The 23,673-nt window shown below is 34.3% G+C and overlaps 1 protein-coding gene across 7 annotated transcripts in view; it reads right to left on the reverse strand.

Moving 5' to 3' along the window:
- The window catches only part of LOC106068117 (coiled-coil domain-containing protein 138-like), a 75,274-nt gene that overhangs the window by 7,683 nt on the left and 43,918 nt on the right, over positions 1-23,673 (reverse strand). For 6 of the 7 annotated variants that reach the window (XM_056038950.1, XM_056038948.1, XM_056038947.1 and 3 more), the window contains 4 exons: positions 1,039-1,116; positions 750-905; positions 343-492; positions 59-178 (listed from right to left, as the gene is read on the reverse strand). In XM_056038950.1, coding sequence (XP_055894925.1) covers positions 59-178; positions 343-492; positions 750-905; positions 1,039-1,116 — 504 coding nt within the window. The remainder of the gene's footprint in view (positions 1-58; positions 179-342; positions 493-749; positions 906-1,038; positions 1,117-23,673) is intronic. The other variant, XM_056038951.1, reaches the window with a different exon arrangement.

Genomic DNA, 23,673 nt, shown 5'->3' on the forward strand with positions numbered 1-23,673 from the left:
GTTTTTAAATTTAAATTGATGTTTTAATCCTAAATTTAAAAAAAGTTAAACCTTTTACCAGCGGACTTTGACCTTGGTCTAAATGGAGAAGTGACCAGTAGATGAATTGTAAGCAAGGCAGACCACAGTGGATATTGGAAGAATTATCACGTAATATATCAACAAGATTAGGGAGAATCTGAAATTGAACATAATGATGTATGTAGATTGATAAAAAGAATTATATTAAGTAAAATATTTGTTTAAAAAATTATATTTTATATTTAAGAACGCTTATTTGATCTTTTCCTATTTAGGTTATTGCATACACTGCATGTATGCTACTGAGCTATGGATTATAACCTTGACCACTTTGTCTTGGATAAATGGAAGTGACTTGTATGTCTCGACTGGCTTTATGGGTAACTCTGTCAGACTTTGTCTCAAGTGTGCTTCACAAATCCAGTCAAACAAGATTGATACAGTAGTGGAATAAACTTGAACAACACTTTGCTAAAGAAGATAATAATTTACTAATAAGGCCTATGATACACATACAAGATTATTTAGGTGGCTTTCTGTTAAGATAAACATTTTTGAGACATTATATATATATATATATATATATATGAAATTAATTTACATCTTATGATGTATACACAAATTAATTTGTGTTATTATATATAATAATGCTTTTTCATGTTAAGAAAATATTTTGAAAAAATATTTGAAAAAAAGTGGAACCATTTGTTCAAACATATATTAAATACTTTATTTTGTGGAGTATTGTTCTTTAGTATCTTGTTTTCTAGCTTTTCCCCTAATTTCTGAGATGTATTTTCTCTTGACTGCTGGTTAGAACTGATTTCAGTAGTTACTTTCATTGTATCAGATTCTTTTAATTTTAAGTCATATTCTTGCTTACGCTGAGGAATAAAAACTTATAATTACTACATTTAAAAACATACCCAAAAAAAATTATTTACATAATAGCTATTATTTGTGTGTGTGTGTTAAGATTTAAATTTGATATTTACAAGTTGAATCTAAATACTAGACCTGTAAATTGACAAATCTTGCTTGTAAACTGTTTGACATTTTTTCTAGTTTGCTGTTTCGTAAAGTTAAAACCTCAATCTGAAAACAAAAGACCAAATCAAACATTAAACAAGATTACAAACTAAGAGGTGGCCCCTACTGGATTCCACCCATGGGAAAGAAATATTTAAGCCATGGTCTTGTTTTTATTGTCTAAAACAAGGGGTGGGCAAATTACAAGCCGCGGCCCACATGCGGCCTGCCCAAGTCTTTTATGCGGCCCACGGATACCTAAAGAAAGGAGGTGTGCCCACAGGTTATACATATAAAAAAATGCAAATATATTCAAAAATAAATAATTCTAAATATCAATATAAATTTTAGAAAGTTCTGATTCTTATCACTTATGAGGAAGAGACTAAAGAAACATTGTCTCTAAACAACGAAGATTATTCTTATTGGCAATCAAAATATTCAGTTAAAGACACAACCTCAGGACAGTATTTAATCAATGCTACGAAGAACTGTGTTGAAAGTATTGGGTTGTCTGGGAACAAGATGACGTGTAACAACTGATGGTGCTCTGACTGAGAAAATTAGAACAATATCCCAACCATAAACTCTTAACGAGAAAGTTTGCACAAAGCTGCATTGGATATCAAACATATTACTGAGCAAATTATATTAATGATCAAACCCAACAGAGCTAAGGGACTTAACCACAGGTAGTTCCTAAAAGTACTTAAGAATTGGAAACAAAACATTCCGATGTTTGGTACCACTGATGTATCCACTGGTCTAACATGGGCAAGATGGTATTGAGAAGAATATGTTATCTCAAGGAAGAAATTATGTTCCTTGAAAGACAATGACTTTGACTAATATTTTTAATGAATAGTGGAAGACACTTCATTTTTTACATCGGGAATATTGAAGTGGGTTGTTTCCTCATACAATGTATGTGCATGTTAAATCTTTTCAAACAAAGTTTTCCCATTTATCCAGGCAAAAAATTGAAAACAGGCTTTCGTCATTTTCCTTTGTTGAAAGGTGAAACTATTTCAAGTGAATTGTTGAACAGTACAAGACTTATTTGGATTCCTTGATTTTGAATTTTAAAGCAAATTTTAAGACGTCAAGAGCTTGGAATCAGTTTTCAATATGCTCAGCTCACAATTTGGTGCGGAAACTGATTCAGCTCCAGAGGACATATCTCCAAACAAATAACGACCTGAAAGAGAAGCTCCAGTCAGTTCTTCCGAAGAAACCTTATGGGTGCCAGAAGCTGTATTTTCACACTTAAAAAAACGATGCTTCTAAACTTTCACATTATTTCAGAATTTTCTGTTTGAAAATATACAAGTGTAAAAACAGGTCAATGCTGACTGACTAATTTGAAACCAGTCACGAAGAGAATAATTAGTAAGCTTGTTCCATAGTTCTGTAACATTAAGTAACGGTACGAGTTTAAACAGTTAAAAACATCACATTTAGTACAACTTTACATTTGTGGTTAAATGATGTAAAAAGACTATAGAAAAATAATAAAAAAAATAATCGTAAAATTAATTTCAGAAATGACTCTGTAATTTCTCAATTGGGAAGGAGAGGAAAAAATGAAATGTAAATGTATTAAACAGTATAAATGTGTATTAAAAGGTATAATACACAGTTAGCTAGCATATTTTTCTGACATATTTCATATACATATACGCGGCCCACATTCCCAAATTTTTTTTATGTGATTGAAAAAGGTTGCCCACCCCTGGTCTAAAGTAATAAAATGTCAAAGAATCATCTTTACATTGAAAACAAACTGAATAATGACACTTCAAGACCTTTAGGTAAGAAGAACGATTTCAGATAATCATTTGTTTTTAACTTGAAAACAAACTGAAAAACATATTATCGATAATGACTTACATTGAAATTATTTTTTTCCCAAAAGCAGAAATTAGCTTTTCAATAGGTTTTCAAGTGTTTTCAACAGGCAACACAAAACTATTAGTAGCGTTTCATCTTACAAGGGTCTCTAAAAAACAAAAAAAACAAAAACAACAGGTAATTTGAGACTTTTTGGGGACAAACATAGCCCCCTGTGTGCACAGAAAGCAAGATACTGCACATACCACAGTGCAATAAATTTTGGTCAAGAGGCTGAGTACGCTTGAACTTGGCTTGGCTACCTATGAAGGGGGCTCGAGGTTCGACACCTGACTTGAGAAGAGTTGTGTTTACTGAGCGCCTAAAGGCAGCACTGAAAACCCTTCTCCCAGATACCCATGATACCCCCTCCCCCCACTGGTCCACAAATGAGATTGGACCATATAGGGCTCTGAGCATGCTATAAACATTTAAGTAGTGCTATATAAAAGTTATTATTATTATACAATGATAAATTTTGTAAGTTTGGAATTTTAAAAATTCAATTGCTTTTGTATAGTACAATTTTCATGCTTCTAGCATGCTCAGTGTGCTATGGTGTATTCTCTCTTGGAAAGGGGAGGGGGGGGGGAAAGAGGAAGGGGAGAAGGTTTACAGGTTGCCTTTATAAGAACAATTTAAAAAAAACAAAACCTGATTGGGATTCCAGCTTGCGCCCCCTTGATTGATCAAGCGCCTCTTGGCCACAGAGACAGATATTATTGAAGCATTTTTTTTGAGTCTATGGTTATTCATTATAGACTAAAAGAGTTAAATTAATGATTAATTGCCAGAATGACACAGATTAATCTATTATATATTTGTAAAATACCACAGACTGATTGATTCATTAAACAAGAAATATCTTAAATTGTCATACTGATTCGCATAAAATTTCTTATCTTATCTTCTTATCGTATATAATACAGACGTTACTTCAAAAAAGAAGATGATTACGTCCTACGCGTCATGCATTTAGTCATGACTTAAATTCTGCCGAGTCACTGGTTTTCCTGGCTAGCTCAGGCAACCCATTCCATGCTCTAATAGCACTAGGGAAGAAGAAGTATTTGTACAAATTTGTCCTAGCATATGGGACAAGGAATGTGCCTTTATCTTTGTGTCTTTCAGAGTATTTTATTAAATTTTGTTTTTGTATTTGAAGATTATGGTTCAGTGTTTTATGTATAATTGCTACTTTACTTTTGAGTCTTCTGTCCTGAAGGCTTTCTAAATTTAGTGATTTTACTAAAGGTGTTACTCTAGTTAAATGTGAATATTATTCGTTTGTTAAGAATCTTACTGCTCTATTTTGTGTCTGTTCCAGTTTCTTAATGTTTTCTTGAGTTGAGGGGTCCCAAACGGAGGATGCATATTCTATTATTGGCCTAACCAAGGTTAAATGACATATAGTTATATGTTCCTATTTGATTTAAAGAAATTTCTTTTAATAAACCCTAATGCAATATATATATATATATTATGCAATCGTCTGCAAATAATCTGACTTTTGTTCCTGAAGTAATGCAATTTGGTAAATCATTTATGTAAATTAAAAATAGTAGTGGACCTAAGACTGTTCCTTGAGGTACACCTGAGTTTACTGTTATCGGTGTTGATTTAGAGACATTTATTATTACAGTTTGTTCTCTCCCTATCAGAAAATCTTTAATCCACTGATGCAATGGACCATTAATGCCGAAATATTTTAATTTTTTAAGCAAACTATGGTGATGAACTTTGTCAAAAGCCTTGGAAAAATCTAGCAAGATAGCATCTATTTGTTCACTATTATCAAAACCTTTTGAAAAATCATTAATTAGTCCTATTAGTTGTGTTTCACATGATCTATATTTCCTAAAGTGATGTTGGTATGGGGTGAGGACATTATGTTTGTCTAAGTGGTTTATGATGTTGGTACATATTATGTGTTCTAGGATTTTACATGTGATGCTGGTAAGTGATATTGGTCTGTAGTTTCCTGGGTCAGATTTTTCTCCTTTTTTAAATAGGCTTCTTCATTAGCTTCTTTCCAGTCCTTTGGTACTCTGCCCTGGTTAAGCGATGCCTGAAAGAGTATTTTGAACACTGGGGCTAGCTCATTGCTTAGTTCCTTGAGTAATCTAGCTGGAATACCATCAGGTTCAGACGCTTTATTTGGTTTGGTGTTGGCTAATAGTTTTAACAGGATTCCATTTTCTTGTACTACTTTATCTTCTATGTTGTCTACTTGGTTCGAATTAAGTAATATGTCTTTGTCTCCTGGGGCTGAGAATGCTGATGCAAAGTATTTGTTTAGGATGTTTGCTTTAGTTTCATTATGTTCATCTTTTAATGGCGCTATGCCTGTTGTTTCCATTTTCTTAGACTTAATGTATGACCATAGGTTTTTGTTGTTATCTTTAGATATTACATTGTTTATGTATTCACTCTGCAGCTGTCTGCTTACTTTTTGGGTTAGGTGTTTAATTTTTATATACTTTTCGTAAACTCTTTGTTTTTGCCTTAGTTTCTGTAAATTTTCTATATAGGTTTTCCTTCTGTTTACAAAGCTTCTTTAGTCTATTATTAAACCAGCATTTATTTATTTTGTTTGATGTGTATTTAGTTGGTATTTGATTTTCTATAAAGCTTTTAAGATTATTTTTAATGAAATTCCAGAGGTCATCGACTGGTTGGTTAATGTCTTTTTCTAATAAGAATGTTTGTTGAAAGTTTAATGCAGCTTGGAATGTTTGTTGAAAGTTTAATTCAGTTTGGTGTAGTTGTGTTAGGTTACATTTATTCCAGAGTAAGATTTTTCTTTTGGGTTTTGTATTGGCTACTGCTTTGATCTCACTGTGTATTTTTATGATCTCATGGTCTGATAGACCAGGGATAATATTATAATCAACTACTAATCCAGGTCTTGGTTAAGAAGAGATCTAATGTGTTGTTTAATCTAGTTGGCTTTTTAATGATTTGATCTAAACTTAGGTTGTGTTAAGTTTCTATGAAAAGCTCATTTATGTCCTTAAGGTTTTGGTGTTTATCTATGGTTAGTGTTTTCCAATTTATATCAGGTAGGTTGAAATCACCCATAATCCAAAAAACTGCATTTTTATTTGTCTTACACAGGTTCCTTTTATGTCCTAGGTGCTCACTAAGACATTTTCGCAACCTGATGACCCCCATTCATGAAAAACCATAAGCATTCTATCAAACCTTTGTATTTTATTTTTGGTATTTCCCCAAAAGGCTGCAGTCTACATACAGACGGTCCTTTTCACAAAATAAAAATATATGATTTTGTATTTATAGTTTTGCATTTATGTATTGCAGGCTATTGTTACTATTGATTTTTAACTTCTGAAATACATGCTGCTGTATCTAATATTGCTGCCCTGCTATAATTGCTGCTGTAGATCTAGACTAGTGTTATTTTGTTTCTATAGTGTTGCCTTAGGCCTTAGTGTTAGTCAGCTTAGCCTTAGGCTTAGTGGCTTATAGTAAGTTATAGTCTGTTCTTAGTGAATAGTAAGGTACTAAGGTGTTCTTGTTTTAGTGTAGAGGTAGATCTAGGTCTAGTGTAGTAGTTGTAGTGATTTAGTTAGATAGTTGGTTTTATCAGTTTGTGTTAGATAGTTGGTTTGGTTAGTTTGTTGGGAATTTAGGAAATTTAGGCACCGGATATTTAGGCACCCGGAAATTTAGGCACCTGGAAATTTAGGCACCCGGAAATTTAGGCACAGGATAATTAGGCACTTTTTGACAAGGCGGAAAATTAGGCACTCTTTAATTAGCAACCTTAATTTTGAAAGTAGTTTTAAAATGTTAACGTATATGTTATCCTTAGGCTATGGGCTATCGGTGACGTTATCAAAAAAATAGCAACTATAACGATTCTAGCTAAAGAAAAGCTGACAAAATGGGGAAAATGACAATCATGAAAAAAAAAAATGAGTCATTATATAATATAGACATCACAGCATTCAGGGGAGGGGAGGTAGAGATGATTCTCCGCTCATTGCTTCCGTCCATCACCAACCCCTAAGGTTGACTGGTGAGATTTTTAAATTGATGATTATATAAATTGTGTAAATATTTAGTTACTAATGTAAATACTTAGGATTAAAAAGTATTATAAAATATTTTTATTATGTCGGGGAGTGTTGGTGATAAATATAATCGCAATCACCCTCTGCTTGTGGGAAAGGGAGGGGTCGTACTCTTAAAATGGGATGGGCGGGGCGGGTGGCGCACACACTCTCACTTAAATGAGAGGATTTCTCGCAGGTAGATGTAAACTTAGTCGTAAAAGTTACGTAGTGAATCTGAAGGCTACACACTGGACTAAAGGATATGGAAACACAAAGGTGTTCAAATGGAAGTCTGGGGATTATATTTTAGAGGCCTTCCAAAAACTTTGGTAGACACATTTCTGTTAAAACCATCATAATAATAAGAACAGTAATAAAAATAATAATATATATAAGGGAAATGAAGATAGTTAAATTTCATTGGGCAGTTTTGAAAGTTAGGGAAACGAGTGTTTTTTTTTGTTGTTTTTTTTAATCATATGTGTGTGTGTGTGTTTAATAATGTGTGTATGAAACCTTTTTTGTCGTTGTTTTTTTTTTTCATTCTGAAGAAAAAAAGAATTGTATAAGGTACTTAACACAAAAGGAATGGGGGAATCATACCTTCTCGAAAATTGTAGTAAATATATTTGGTTTATGATAGAGAAGGCGGGGTTAAATTGGAACATCAACAATCTTCTATAAGCAGAATAAGTATTAATAAGAGACCAATATTCCAAAAAAATGATATTTAAATTTTTAACTCATCTGTCTTTTCCAGAAACCTTTTTTAAATTTTCAAAACATTATATTTTATCATAATTTCTAGCTGTTTTGCGATTTCCATTGCAATTTATATAAATATTATGTTACATAAATTTACATCTATATTCAATAAAAGTTAATTACCACATTTGAAGGATAAACACACCTATACACTCACACAATATATCTTCCTAACAATATAAAAGAAGGAGTGTTGATAATAGATATTAATGCTATTATAAAATATGTATACTACTTTAGTTTATCAACATATTTAATTCCTATAAGTAACGCGCACAAATCCACCCTGCTCATTTCTATTCCCACTATAAGAAGACAATTTTCTCCAGACTTCCATTTTAGCAGTTATGTTCAATGCTGTACCCTGCCCTGTACTCCAGTGTGTAGCCTTGAGACTCATTGCGTCATTTTCACGACCTAGTTCAACATCTACCCGCGACAAATCCTCTCCTTTAGTGGGAGTGCGTAGAGGAGGAAGGGCTAAGGTCAGGAAGCAATGAGAGGAGAATCAACTCTACCTCCCCTTTCCTGAATCCTGTGAGGTCTATATTTTATAATGACTATTAATCCGGAGTCATTTTTTCCACACATTCTCACGATTGTCATTTTTTTCCTTGTTTTGTCAGCTTTTCTTTTATATCATGAAAATTCAGTAAGAATCGTTATAGTTGCTATTTTTTTGATAACGTCACCGATAGCCCATAGCCTAAGGATAACATATACGTTAACATTTTAAAACTACTTTCAAAATTAAGGTCACTAATTAAAGAGTGCCTAATTATCCAGTGCCTAATTTTCCGCCTTGTCAAAAAGTGCCTAATTATCCGGTGCCTAAATTTCCGAATGCCTAATTATCCGGGTGCCTAAATTTCCGGTGCCTAAATTTCCAGATACCGTTTGTTGGTGTTTGTAGTGGCGTAGATTTAGAGGGTTTTAGTTAGTTGCTGGGTTCAGTTGTAGTGGTTAGTGTATATATTTTATTATTGATTTATTTTAATGTAAATAAAGTTTCATTTTTAGTATTTAATTTCAATTAAAATTTGTTCTGGCTTTCATTTAGTTTAGTATGTCTGGTTACTTAGGCGACTCTAGCCCCTTGGTCATAGACTGAGGTGTCACAGACTGAGCCCACCCAGTAGCGCTAACATCTGCCTACTGTATAAAATTTAATGTTGAGCAGAGAAAAGGTCTCACTCAGCGCCTCCTGACCTGCTCACATATATAATTTATATATCTATTATCATCATTTTATCACTCTCATTGTACATATACATATATCAGTATCAAACAAATTCATTTTTTTGTTATTTAAACTAATAGTTGGTTACTCTATGTACGACTGTGGGTGAGTGATGTTCTTGTCAGGTTGAACCCCGGGACCTTAATTGTGTACCGCTAGTTAACAACACAAATAAATCCTAAACATGACAACAAGAAGTGAAGATTTGGGTTACCTTTGGCAAGTTAAATGGTTTGAAACAGCGATTCTTTCAACTCTGTGGGATAACTTGCTATCCTGATTCATTACAAAAAACTTAATTAATCTGAACTTGACATTTTCATTGTCATGTTACAAAGTATAAAAGAGTTTGACATTTATGAACATGGAGCTTTTGTAAAGGCTGGAAACACTAAGTACAAAGAAACCACAAGAAAAAAGAAAAGGAGGTCAGATCAGGGAAATCAGTGTCAGAATTAGATTTAAAAATTAATTGCTGAGCTGACTAGACCTAAAGAAGTATATAATGCTCTTAATCTGCGGTTATCAACCTTTTTAGCTCGGCAACCCCTTAATATGATTTCCCAATAGGCTGCGACCTCAACCCTCTAAATTTTTTTTGGTTATATTCATGCTGCATATTTAAATGAAAAGTAGGGATAAGTATGGACAATGTACAGTGGTTGATGCAGTAAACTATATTGCTACAAAAATATTGTTGCAAAAGTATTTTCAAACAGGTCAATGTTATTACAAAGGTTAAGGTTGTTTCTGTTTGACTGCATGAGGAATTCTCAGGGCATTGTTATCTTCAGCATCAATCTACTTCAGAATTTAGAATTACAAACAAACTGAAAAAAAAAACACTATTTGGAAAGATATGTGGTTTAATTGATGATGCATGATTGTTTCATGATTCTTTGGGTAATGCCTTAATTTACACTATACACTAATATGTAAATGTATACCATCTATGATACAACTGTGCTTGTTGCACATTAGAAACGACAAAAAAAAAAAAAAAACTTCAGATGAAAAATAGACGAAAAAAAACACAATTTCTGATGGTCTTAGGCAACCTCTGGCAAACAGTCATTTGACCTCTAAAGGGGTTAGACCCACAGGTTGCAAACCCCCTGTCCTAAATACAAGATTTGTTGTTTTTTTTATTCGTGAGGTCATCAACATGAACCAAAAATATATAAAAGAATAAGCAGCATGATTAAGTAAAGAATATTCCAATAATTTGCCCAATGCAGAAGAATTCAATAATGAATGTCTCCATTTTTTTTATTTATCAAGACAAATTGTAAACCCCCAATGACAATCTCCAGTCTATATGAGAAAAATTACTAACTTGCACTTTAATGACGAGATTGATAGTCTGGTAGGAACACAAGAAAAATTATCTGACTTGGTGATGAGCATAGAAAAGATATCCGTAGCATATTGTAAACAAATCAATGACAAATAAAACAAAATTATGACCAACAGCATAACAGGCTTTAAAAGGAACATCAATATTGGTGGTAAAAAGCTGACACGTACCAGTAGCTTTAAATACCTTGAAGCTATTGTTTCAGATGAAGGAACCAAACCTGAAATACTGCCAGAGCAGCACTTATCTTATCTTATATAATACAGACGTTACTTCAAAAAAGAAGATGATTACGTCCTACGCGTCATGCATTTAGTCATGCATATTAACCAATGACTTAAATTCTGCCAAGTCACTGGTTTTCCTGGCTAGCTCAGGCAACCCATTCCATGCTCTAATAGCACTAGGGAAGAAGGAGTATTTGTACAAATTTGTCCTAGCATATGGGACGAGGAATGTGCCTTTATCTTTGTGTCTTTCAGAGTATTTTATTAAATTTTGTTTTTGTATTTGAAGATTATGGTTCAGTGTTTTATGTATAATTGCTACTTTACTTTTGAGTCTTCTGTCCTGAAGGCTTTCTAAATTTAGTGATTTTACTAAAGGTGTTACTCTAGTCAAATGTGAATATTCGTTTGTTATGAATCGCACTGCTCTATTTTGTGTCTGTTCTAGTTTCTTAATGTTTTCTTGAGTTGAGGGGTCCCAAACAGAGGATGCATATTCTATTATTGGCCTAACCAAGGTTAAATAACATTTTAGTTTTATGTTCTTATTTGATTTATAGAAATTTCTTTTAATAAATCCTAATGCTTTGTTTGATTTTTTTGTAGTTTCATCAATATGTGGATTCCATGACAGTTTTTCATTTATTATAACACCTAGGTATTTTGCGTTTTTAGTCTGTGTTACTGGTTTGCCATGAATAAGATAAGTGGAATTAATTTGTTTTAGTTTTTTTGTTACTCTTAACAACTGACATTTTTCTGGGTGGAAAGACAAGCTCCAATTTGATTCCCATTTCTGTAATTCATCTAATTCTCTTTGTAAAATATCTGTGTCTTGTGTTGTTTTTATTGTTCTATATATTATGCAATCGTCTGCAAATAATCTGACTTTTGTTCCTGAAGTAATGCAATTTGGTAAATCATTTATGTAAATTAAAAATAGTAGTGGACCCAAGACTGTTCCTTGAGGTACACTTGAGTTAACTGTTATCGGTGTTGCTTTAGAGCCATTTATTATTACAGTTTGTTCTCTCCCTATCAGAAAGTCTTTAATCCACTGATGCAGTGGACCATTAATGCCGAAATATTTTAATTTTTTAAGCAAACTATGGTGGTGAACTTTGTCAAAAGCCTTAGAAAAATCTAGTAAGATAGCATCTATTTGTTCACTATTATCTAAACCTTTTGAAAAATCATCAATTAGTCCTATTAGTTGTGTTTCACATGATCTATATTTCCTAAAGCCATGTTGGTATGGTGTGAGGACATTATGTTTGTCTAAGTGGTTTATGATGTTGCTACATATTATGTGTTCTAGGATTTTACATGTGATGCTGGTAAGTGATATTGGTCTGTAGTTTCCTGGGTCAGATTTTTCTCCTTTTTTAAATAGGGGGGTGACATTAGCTTCTTTCCGGTCCTTTGGTACTCTGCCCTGGTTAAGTGAAGCCTGAAAGAGTATTTTGAACACTGGGGCTAGCTCATTACTTAGTTCTTTGAGTAATCTAGCTGGAATACCATCAGGTCCAGAAGCTTTATTTGGTTTGGTGTTGGCTAATAGTTTTTGAATTCCATTTTCTTGTACTACTATATCTTCTATGTTGTCTACTTGGTTCAAATTCAGTAATATGTCTTTGTCTCCTGGGGCTGAGAATGCTGATGCAAAGTATTTGTTTAGAATGTTTGCTTTAGTTTCATTATCATTATGTATTATGTTATGTTCATCTTTTAATGGCGCTACGCCTGTTGTTTCCATTTTCTTAGACTTAATGTATGACCATAGGTTTTTGTTGTTGTCTTTAGATATTACATTGTTTATGTATTCACTCTGCAGCTGTCTGCTTACTTTTTGGGTTAAGTGTTTAATTTTTATATACTTTTTGTAAACTCTTTCTGCATTAGTTTCTTTAAATTTTCTATATAGGTTTTCCTTCTGTTTACAAAGCTTCTTTAGTCTATTATTAAACCAGCATTTATTTATTTTGTTTGTGTATTTAGTTGGTATTTGATTTTCTATAATGCTTTTAAGATGGTTTTTAATGAAATTCCAGAGGTCATCGACTGGTTGGTTAATGTCTTTTTCTAATAAGAATGTTTGTTGAAAGTTTAATGCAGCTTGGTGTAGTTGTGTTAGGTTACATTTATTCCAGAGTAAGATTTTTCTTTTGGGTTTTATATTGGCTACTGCCTTTATCTGACTGTGTATTTTTATGATCTCATGGTCTGATAAACCAGGGATAATATCATAATCAACTACTAATCCAGGTCTGTTGGTTAAGAAGAGATCTAATGTGTTGTTTAATCTAGTTGGCTTTTTAATGATTTGATCTAAACTTAGGTTGTGTAAAGTTTCTATGAAAAGCTCATTTATGTCCTTAAGGTTTTGGTGTTTATCTATGGTTAGTGTTTTCCAATTTATATCAGGTAGGTTGAAATCACCCATAATCCAAAAAACTGCATTTTTATTTGTCTCTTTAAGTGTCGTAATCTGATTACATAGTTCCTGCATGTATTCTAAACTAGAATTTGGTGGTCTGTAAATGCTGCCTATTATTAGGGATGTTGAGGTGGTATTATTTTACAAATATCAAAACAATCTGGAAAGACAAGGCATAGCCCTTGATGCTAAAATCAGACTTATGTGCTCCCTGGTCAAGGCCACATTCTTATATGCTTGCAAATCTTGCAATCCTAGCAATGGAACTAAGATGCTATATAAAGATCCTAGGTATCAGATACAAAGACCTCATCACAAATAAACAGATTACAAACAGGATTAATACAGCTATAGAACATTTCAGACCATGAATGTATGTAAAGAAAAAACACTGATGCTTTGCTTCTCCAATGAAACAAAAAGGGACAACCCTTTCTACAATTTAATTTAGTCCTTCTCTCTTACACATGCACATTCCTTTGGCCCATTATTTATGTAGATGGAAAGGATAGAATATCTTAACTTTGCCTCCTCTAATGGAAAGGTTTGATAGGAACAACCACTTTCCATAATTTAAACCTTTTATTTTGGCTATCAGTTAATTATACCGTAGCCCTAAAAAAATGCACCTAGGTGATCGGTATTAATACCCACTCTTTTTGGCAAATGAAATGTATAAGCTCTTAAGAATAAAACATATCAGCTTTGCACCTCCCATGGAAAAGTTGGAGAGAAAAAGCCCCTTTGCACAATTTAGTATTGGCCCCCTAAACATCACTTTGGTTCATCAGCTCCAGATCTCGGCTTTAAATATATTTATTATTTATAACTGCCCCTAGTGCACACTTCAAACTTCTCTACCCTATCAGTTGCAGTTATTCAAGAATAAATACCACCAACACACAGACATTCCAGTATATATATATATATATATATATATATATATGATTCCCCAAGGTTGTTATTGCTGGAAGTGGTAATGAATATAAGCACTCCTCACCTAATCTGTCCCTTGACTTTCATCCTAGGGGTGCTGTGACAGTTCAAGTAACCAAATCCCTCCACTTTTCCTGATCAGCAGCTATTCTAAGCAGGATATCAAGAGAGACGCCAATCCATTCTTTTATGTTATCCAGCCAGCATTTCATTGGACGACCCTTTTTTTGTGCTCCCTCCATTGTACCTTGAAGAATGACTTTTGACAGTGAGTCATGTCTTACAATATGCCCAAGCAAGCTTAGCCTTTAAATCTCTTCACAGTATTGATGAGTTCTTCTTGCCAGTCAAAGTTTCTCTTCTTTTCCAGCATTTTTATGTAGCATTACTCTCAAAAGCTTGGATTCTTCTTTCAGCCTCAGCATTCAGTGTCCAATTTTCACAACCATATAAGAGTACTCATAGTGAAGAATACAGTTTTAATTTTAGTGAAAAGCTGATTTTACTCTTCCGGATTTTCTACAGTTTGGTCATGGCAGCAGACGCCACGCTTTAACAGGTTTTTATCTCTTTTATTGATCCTTGATCTCTTTGTATGTTTGACCCTAAGTATTTAAATGAGCCAACTTCTTTTGTTTGTCCATTCAACTGTATGTAACATCTCACAACTCCACCACAAACTAATATTTTGCTCTTTTTAGTCCAAGCCAACTGCTTTAGCTGCAGCATCTGGTTTTGAGGTAAGATCTTGCACCTGGTCTGCATTATCTCCAATGAGGTCTATATTATCTGCAAACCTGAGATTGGAATTAGGCCGCCCATTTATGATTTAACTAGAGTAAATCCTTCTAGAGCTTTTATCATTAATAAATATGCCCCAGAAACAGTTTAAAAGAGCTGGAAAGATAATGCATAATGGATGTCCTAAAACTTTCTCTGATTTGGTGCAGAGCTATTCCCATTTTGATATAGGGCTTTGATAACATCAAAATGTTTTTATCTATTTGAACTTCCTCATCACTTGTCACATGCCTTTTTTGAAGTCTATGAAGTTGTGCACCAATTTCTTTTGGTGTTGAAGGCATTTTTCATTTAACAATCTAATGTTAAATATTTGTTCAACAATGCTAAAACTAACTCTCTGTAGAGACATAAGAAAAGACAAATTGAAAGTTCTAGTCCAAACGCTAAGGCAGCGAAACAACTGCAAAATGCAGTAATGCCTTAAATACTCACCCTAAACAGGGGTACACAGAAGAATCTCAAAGACATGTTACACCAGCATAATAGCAAAACAACTCCATAAGCTTAAAAGCAAGGCAACAAAGAAGGTGTGTTCAAAAATTGTGCACCTAATAAACATTGGTGCTAGAATATCACAACCTACGCACCAACAGCTATGACAAAGATGAGACCATCGAAAACCATGTCGATTGTTTTAGGTCCGGATTAACAATGACTGCGCTTCCTGCTAAGGTGTCACAGCATTTTGGAAGTGAAAAGTTTGCTACTGAGACACACCTTAAAACAATTAAATTACCAAACTTGAGCACAGTTGTTAAACATGGAATGTGAGAACTCTTTATTTATGTGGAAAACTAAAGGAACTCACATACAAACTTCAAAGATATCAATGGGTGGGACATTCTTGGCCTCTCACAGTTCAGATGGACAGGTTGTGGAGAAACCACTACAAAAGGTCACAAGATGTGGTACAATGGCAACAAAAAGAACTATCAACACAGTGTTGGTTTTATAATCCACAAAGAGAAATCTAATTGCATTATAAGCGTCGAACCTGTTAACAGCAGGATAATTGCCATTATAAGCAGTGAACCTGTTAATAGCAGGATAATTGCCATTTGAGTTGGGGCTAGACCTCTCAATATAATATATATAATATAATATATAATATATCCAAATGTATGCCTCAATGTCCAATTATGAAGTTGAGGCAGTAGAGAACTTCTACAATGAAATAGCTGACTGCATCAAGGAAGTTCTGAAAAAAGATATCCTCATTATAATGGAAGAGTGGAATGCCAGGATAGGAAAGGATGCCATGGGCAGGAACTAGACGTTTTGGACTAGAAGAAACTAACAACAGAGGAATGAGGTTCTTAGAGTTTGCCAGCAGCCATAAATTTACTATAGCTAATACCTTAGTCCCACACAAACCATCCAAAACAACTATGTGGCATGCACCATATAACAAAACACACAGCTAGATTGACTGTATACTGTTTCCTTTGAAGATTAAATCAAACATCAACAAAGCCAAAACCAGAACTTTCCCTGACATGGTTTTGATGACTGTGAAATTGAAACTAAAAAAGAATCGCAAGCATATTGTTATATACCTGGTGGTGGCACAGATGGGGGTAGTGGTATGTGTGTAGACAGCTGATGCAAATCGCCCCAGGCCAGCGCTAGACGAGCGGTCAACCGTGACAAGTTACGAAGGTCAGCCAAGATTGTCCGGGAAGGATCTGTTGTGAGTAGAGCTCAGGAGCGTCACGAGGGATGTAGTCATGTGCTAACTTCAATGGTTGAGGGATCTTCCATCCGGTTCTAGAAGGCCAGCAGGGACCCTATATAAAGAGCGAAGGTATCAGAGACGAGTGATTAATAACTTCCGATCTACAGTTCGTTACGACGGCTCAGTACAAGTCCGAGATGAGATGGAGAGACCAGTGCAAGAGTTGATACGGCGGTACGGCTAACGGCTAACGGAGAGATATTTGTACAGTCTTGTATTACGTGCTGCCAATTGTACAGTATTGGCTGTGATTTATTGACATTAAACTATTACGTTATTTGAAGCCCAGAGTTGTCAAGTTCTTTCAGTTGGTGGTGCAGTTTACAGAGAGCCTGGATAGAGAGATTCGTAACAATATGAATCCATGCATTAAATATGACGTTGAAAAATTCAAAGACCAAAAGATTGCTGAATTGTTCAGCTTTCAACCTTGTATACACGAGAAAATTGACTCTAGAACAGTATTAGACATGCCTACAGTCTTGCATTATGGGAACCATCCTGCAAAATCATCAACCAAAAAGTTCACATGTTCCGCATTGGTGATTTTTAGTTCCACTAAGTCTGAATTCCAACAAAAAAAAAAACACATTATTTGCACTATTTAATTATTAATATGGAAATGGAAATATATATAGGTCTGTGTTAATTGTTTACATTTCGTCTCCTCCGGACCTGTTGTGTCCTAGATTTATGAAGATGTAGATTTATTGGGTTAACTAAATGTAGATCTGATACTAGATCTTGTCTTAGAATCTAGTAAGTGCTAATGAGCCAAATGCTTGTTAGACACTTAGTTTAGTTAGGAATGCACTTGAATAGACTGACTGTGAACACACATTTTATAGTGACTACGTAGATGTTAGGGTTAGAGATTAGTGTAGACTTTTAGATCAGTTATTGCTAGGCTCTCAAAGGGATAACATTGTTGTAGTGACTGCCTCGACTGTGACCCATTCTGCATTAAAGATTGTTATTATGTTTTAATCTCCAGTTACTATGCATTGATCCTGTTCGTTACTTTTCATTATTTGTTTGGACCCCCATCTGTACTACACCTTACAAAATACTCACGCATCTAGAATTATCAAGGTATTTAGAAATACTTCAAATACAACTTAGACACATGGCGTCAGTGGCAACCCCGCTAAAACTAAGGGTCTTGCTACAGGAACGGCTCCAGACGTCTTTGTTGAGGTACATCGTTAGCACAAGTGGTAATCACGCCTGAACGTCAGTCATATGAATTGTTACAGCAGTCGCTATCATAGCAGTGATCATCACAGTTATTCACAGTGAATTAGATGTCCTTTATGGTTTGAGACTTCCGTCCCTTTTATGAACCATGTGACCAGGGAAAGGATTTTATCCCGTGGCCAGGATGAGAAATTGGCTCTTAACCAACCCCTCTACGACTAGGTGATCATGTAATCACACCCGTCTTGTCATGTTGCATGTTCCTCACGGCCACGCTCTGAGTTCCTCCTCTCATGCGAGCCAGAAGCCCGAGATCCACAGAAGGGTACCTCATATGCCTATAATGCACCACCGAACCTGTGCGAGGGTCCATCACCACCCGTATGACCCCCGTTAGGGAACGGATCGGTAGGGGTTTGGACTGGTTAGTGAGCCTTTTTTACATCCCTACCAGGTGCAGTGTACAGTCTCTCGACTGTACCTGTGGTAGCCCACTGAGAGCTATGTGTGCTACCGTTCTTGGCCTATCCGACTCCCTTGGCGGACGTTTCCACGGAGGCGCCATGCTGAGGCGACGGTAGCTGGAATATCCTCACAGTGAAGACTTTGGTTCAACTGTCGACAGGTCGTTTTACTGAAGAATTGATAGAACGCGCGGCCTTTCTTTTCCTGACAATGGATCCAGATCTAGACCAGATCTAGATCGAACCGGTTTCTAAGAATTCAAAATCAAAAGCAAATAAAACAAGCAAAATAAAAAAAAAAAACTTAAAAAAAAAAAGCTTATATTAAGTGTATTAATTAGTTAGGATTCAGTCATATAATTAAATTTGTAATAGATCTAGCCTAATAATAAAAAAATCTTTGCAATTAGAAATATTTTTTTACCAATTGTGTTTGTTAAGAGTAATTTCATGCTATGATCTGGACTAGTTGGAGAAATAACGGTATCTAGGTGATCGCTTTTTAAATGTTTAAAAAAAAAAAGAAAGATCTGAATTTGAACTTGTGGGCTAAAGCCTTCTCAAGTTAATGTGGTAACCACTCTGCTAGCGAAGAGTCTATGAACATGGAAGATTGTATGGTTATCTATTGTTTCTATTTCATGTTTGTGTTCACTCAGATGACAAGCTAAAATAAAGGGGACTAATTCAGCTTATGCCAGCACTTCAGTCAAAGACTATTCCTCCCTTGTTTGAGATACCATACAAAATAATTTATTACCAATAGTCAACTAATTGGTTAATTTTTTTTATATTGATTCTTGTGTTGTCAGGTAAAAGAAATAAGTGTGCAAAATTTAAGCTTCATCTGAGATTGGATGTCAGAGAAATAACGTGTACAAACATATGGCCAGGCAGACAGACACACACACAGACAAACAGAGTGAGTTGATATTGTCTTCTATTTGTAAAAATATGTCAGACTAAGAGACCTTAGTTTAAGGACACTATAATAGATTGATCTAAAAAATCTAGATCTACCAACTAGAGTCTAGATATGGAAACTAGTTTAGACTGAGAAGACTCTAAATAGTAAATTCATCTAAATCTAAAATTAAGTAGAATTTATATCTACAGACTACATGATCTAATTGACTATAATTTCTAGAATATTATCTCATCATATACCGGTATTACAGATGTTACTTCAAAAAAGAAGAAAAAAGAAGATAATTATGTCTACCGCATTTCATGTGTCAATCTAGTCATGCATGTTATTCAATGACTTAAACTCTGCTAAGTTGTTGGTTTTCCTGACTGATACAGGCAACCCATTCCATTCTCTAATGGCACTAGGGAAGAAGGAAAACTTGTACGAATTTGTTCTAGCATATGGAATAAGAAATGTCCCTCTATCTTTGTGTCTTTCTGAGTATTTCATTAGGTTTTGTTTTTCTATTTGTAAATTATGGTTTAATGTTTTATTTATTATAGTTACTTTACTTTTTAGCGGCCCCCGAAAGGGGAAAAGACGCTATTAGTTTTGTGCGAAATGTCTGTCCGTCTGTCCCGTTTAGATCTCGTAAACTACAAAAGATATTGAAAATCCGACATCACAATATTTTAGACCATTCAAAGTTCTGATGCAACGGCTACTTTTTTTTTTCTGAAAGCGAAAAGGATTTTGAGGATTCGAATAAGAGATTGAGCGGTAAAGCGCTTGGCTTCCGAACTGGGGGTCCCGGGTTCGAATCCTGGTGAAGACTGGGATTTTCAACTTTGGAATCTTTGGGCGCCTCTGAGTCCACTCAGCTCCAATGGGTACCTGACATTAGTTGCGGAAAAGTAAAGGCGGTTGGTTGTTGTGCTGGCTACATGACACCCTCGTTAACCGTAGGCCACAAAAAACAGATGAACTTTACATCATCTGCCCTATAGACCACAAGGTCTGAAAGGGGAACTAGTTAGGCCAGGTTCACATCTAACTTTACATTCACTTTCACCTATCCTTTGATCTGCGGGACTGTTGGGGCACTACACAAGATCTGTTAACCTTCTTTCTCCATTTTTATCTCTCATTTGTCTTTGATATAATTTCATTCGGATGTTCTTTCTGAAAATATTGAAGCCTGTCTGGGTGGACCACTTCGGAGGCTGATTTTGAGTTTGTGTTAGCTTTGTGTTTCCACACAAACTGTCTTTTGTAACCTTGTTATTCTTCTGTCTGTTTCTCTAAGTTTAGAGATTTTACTAATGGTGTTACTCTAATCAAATTAGAATATTCGTTTGTTATAAATCTCACTGCTCTATTTTATTTTTAAGCAGCCTATGGTGGTGAACTTTGTTGTAGAAAAATTCTAATGCTCACTTATCTAATCCCTTTGAAAAATCATTAATTAATCCTATAAGTTGAGTTTCACATGATCTATATTTCCTAAAGCCATGTTGATATGAAGTGATGACATTAAGTTTTATGTAAGTGATTTATGATGTTGCTACATATTATGTGTTCTAGTATTTTACATGAGATGCTGGTGAATAATACTGGTTTGTAGTTCCCCGGGATCAAATATTTTTCCTTTTTTAAATAGGGGAGTGACATTAGCTTCTTTCCAGTCCTTTGGTACCCTGCCCTGATTTAGTGATGCCTGAAAAAGTATTTTGAACACTGGTGCTAGCTCATGGCTTAGTTCTTTGAGCAATCTATCTGGAATACCATCAGATCCAGAAGCTTTATTTGGTTTTATGCCAGCTAATAGTTTTTGGATACCTTTTTCTTGTACAATATATCTCCTATGTTTTCTACTTGGTTTAAATTTATTAATATGTATGTGTCTCCAGGGGCTGAGAATGCTGATGCAAAATATTTATTAAAAATGTTAGCTTTAATTTCATTATCGTTATGTGTTACGTTATCTTCGCCTTTTAATTTTGTTTAAATTTTTTTAGATTTAATGTATAACCAAAAGTTTTTATTGTTGTCTTCAGATATTACTTTATTTATGTATTCACTCTGCAGCTGTCTGCTAACTTTTTGGGTAAGGTCTTTGATTTTAAGATACTTTTAATGGACTCTTTCTGCCTTAGTTTCTTTAAATTTTTTGAATAGTTTTTCTTTCTGTTTGCAAAGTTTCTTTAATTTATTATTAAACCAGCATTCAATTATTTTGTTTGATGAGAATTGGTATTTGATTTTCTATAATGTTTTAAGATGCCTTGTAATGAAATTCCAGAGGTCATCACCTGGTAGGTTAATTCTTTTGCGAATAAGAATGTTTGTTGAAAGTTTAATGCAGCTTGGTGTAATTGTGTTAGGTTGCTTTTGTTCCAGAGTATGATTCATTTTTTGGGTTTTATATTGGTTACTGTGACTGTGTATTTTAACAATAGCATGGTCAGATAGTCCAGGGATTATTTCATAATTTACCATTAATCCAGGTCTGTTAGTTAGAAATAGATCTAATATGGTTGTTTAGTCTAGTTGGTTTTTTAATAATTTGATCTAAATTTAAATTGTGTATTGTTTCTATGGTTTTGATGGCAGTCTATGGTTAATGATCTCCAATTAATATAGGGGAGGTTGAAGTCACCCATAATCGAAAAAAATGCATTTTTATGTTTTTCTTTAAGTAATGAAAGTTGATTGCATACTTTCTACAAATACTCTAATGCTAGAATTCAGTGGTCTGTAGATGCTGCGTATTATTAGGGATGTTGAGGTGGTGTTTTACAGTATGTTGCTTCTATATTTTTGAGTTTGGTTAAGTAATTTCTTCTGCTACTAGTGTATTCTGTGTTTGTTATTGCTAAAAGAACTCATCCATCGTTATCTGTCCTATCTTTCCTAAAAATTTCATAATTACTATGGAAAATTTCTGCGTTATAAATTTTAGGGTGTAGCCAAGTTTCAGTTCATGCAATTAAGTCTGGCATCTCTCTAATAAGATTTCTAAGTCTGCTGATTTGTTCATAATACTTTAAAAGTATATGACTAGGGTTTTGAGGTACTTTGGTATTACTGATTTAGTAGATTCTAGATCTATAATCATTTAACTGTTCTAAGTGAATCTGGATCTATTTCTGTAAGATAGATTTTATATCTAGATTCTAGATCTATAATGACTATTAAAATAAATAAATAAATTATGGCTTTTATATAGCGCTACTTACATGCTTATAGCATGCTTAGAGCGCTATGGTCCAATCTCGTTTGTGGACCAGTGGGAGGGGAGAAGGTATCTGGGAGGAGGTGTTCCGTGTTAGGCGCTCAGTAAACAAAACTCTGCTCGAGTCGAGTGTCAAACCTCGAGCCCCCTTCATAGGTAGCCAAGCCTAGCCAAGTTCAAGCATACTTGGCCTCTCTACCCAGCTTCACACTATTACACTCAATATGCATTTATTTCTTTTTAACCATTATATCTAATCTAATTAAGGTATCACAGTTATAGGTTTTTTCTTGTTGAAAATGCTTATTCGCTGAAGGTGCTAATATGTTGTAACTGTGATGCCTGGGATTCTGTAGATATACCTCTAGATCTAATTATGTCTTAGAGATTCAATAAATGAAGATCCTTTTAATGGACCTCATTCACCAATCGTAAACAAACAACATTTAGCCACGTGGTGCTCTGTATCTTCTATATAATTTATGATCTAATGTTTAAATCATGATGGTTGTCACGTGACAGTTTTTTCGTTGTTTTATCACGTGACTAAATGTTGTTTGTTTACGATTGGTGAATGAGGTCCATTCAAATACAGAACTTTAATTCAAAAACTGGGAATCACAATAATGTACAGAATATTCAAAAATAAAACTGTATGAATATCTTCTTTCAAACTCAACAAATAGATTCAAATTAATACTAGATCTAATTTCACAACTAATAAAATATATGACTTGTCACTTCAAGTTACATCTCCAAAACTAATTGCTCTAAATCCCGCTTTTCCAATTGTTATCTTAACTCCTCTCAAACACTTGCTTTAACAAATCAAATCATTCCCTAGGAGGCGCTACCTAACGCGTGTCTGATGGGTTTTTCTATACGCCTGCATGTGGGGTTTTCCATACTAGGATAAAAATATACTAAATATACTAAGTTTATTACCCTAGATTAGGTTTAAACTGATACATGACATAAGGCAATAGATTTAGATAGAAATATTGATTTCAAGCAAAAGACATATTTATGACCTACATGTTTTCTTAGTTTTAATTATACTATTTACATCTAATGTATAAGAAGCAAACTAGCATTGTTATTTAAGTAATAATTGAAGTTTTATTTTATGTGTGCAATATGGCTGCTGAATGTAAACGCTTTTATGTTCCACATTGGATCCCAAAATTCCACATTTTCAACCTGAGTGTTCCACAACCAACTCCTGTGTGGCTAAGATATTGAGTCCGGCATATTGAGTCTGGCAGAACTGTTTTCACTAACAGGATAAGGGGCGAAGGTAATTTGCCTATGGCTGGCTACCCACTTAGGAGAAGTAAAATTTTAAAT

The sequence above is a fragment of the Biomphalaria glabrata genome, chromosome 8 (genome assembly GCF_947242115.1).
Source record: "Biomphalaria glabrata chromosome 8, xgBioGlab47.1, whole genome shotgun sequence".
NCBI classification, from domain to species: domain Eukaryota; kingdom Metazoa; phylum Mollusca; class Gastropoda; family Planorbidae; genus Biomphalaria; species Biomphalaria glabrata.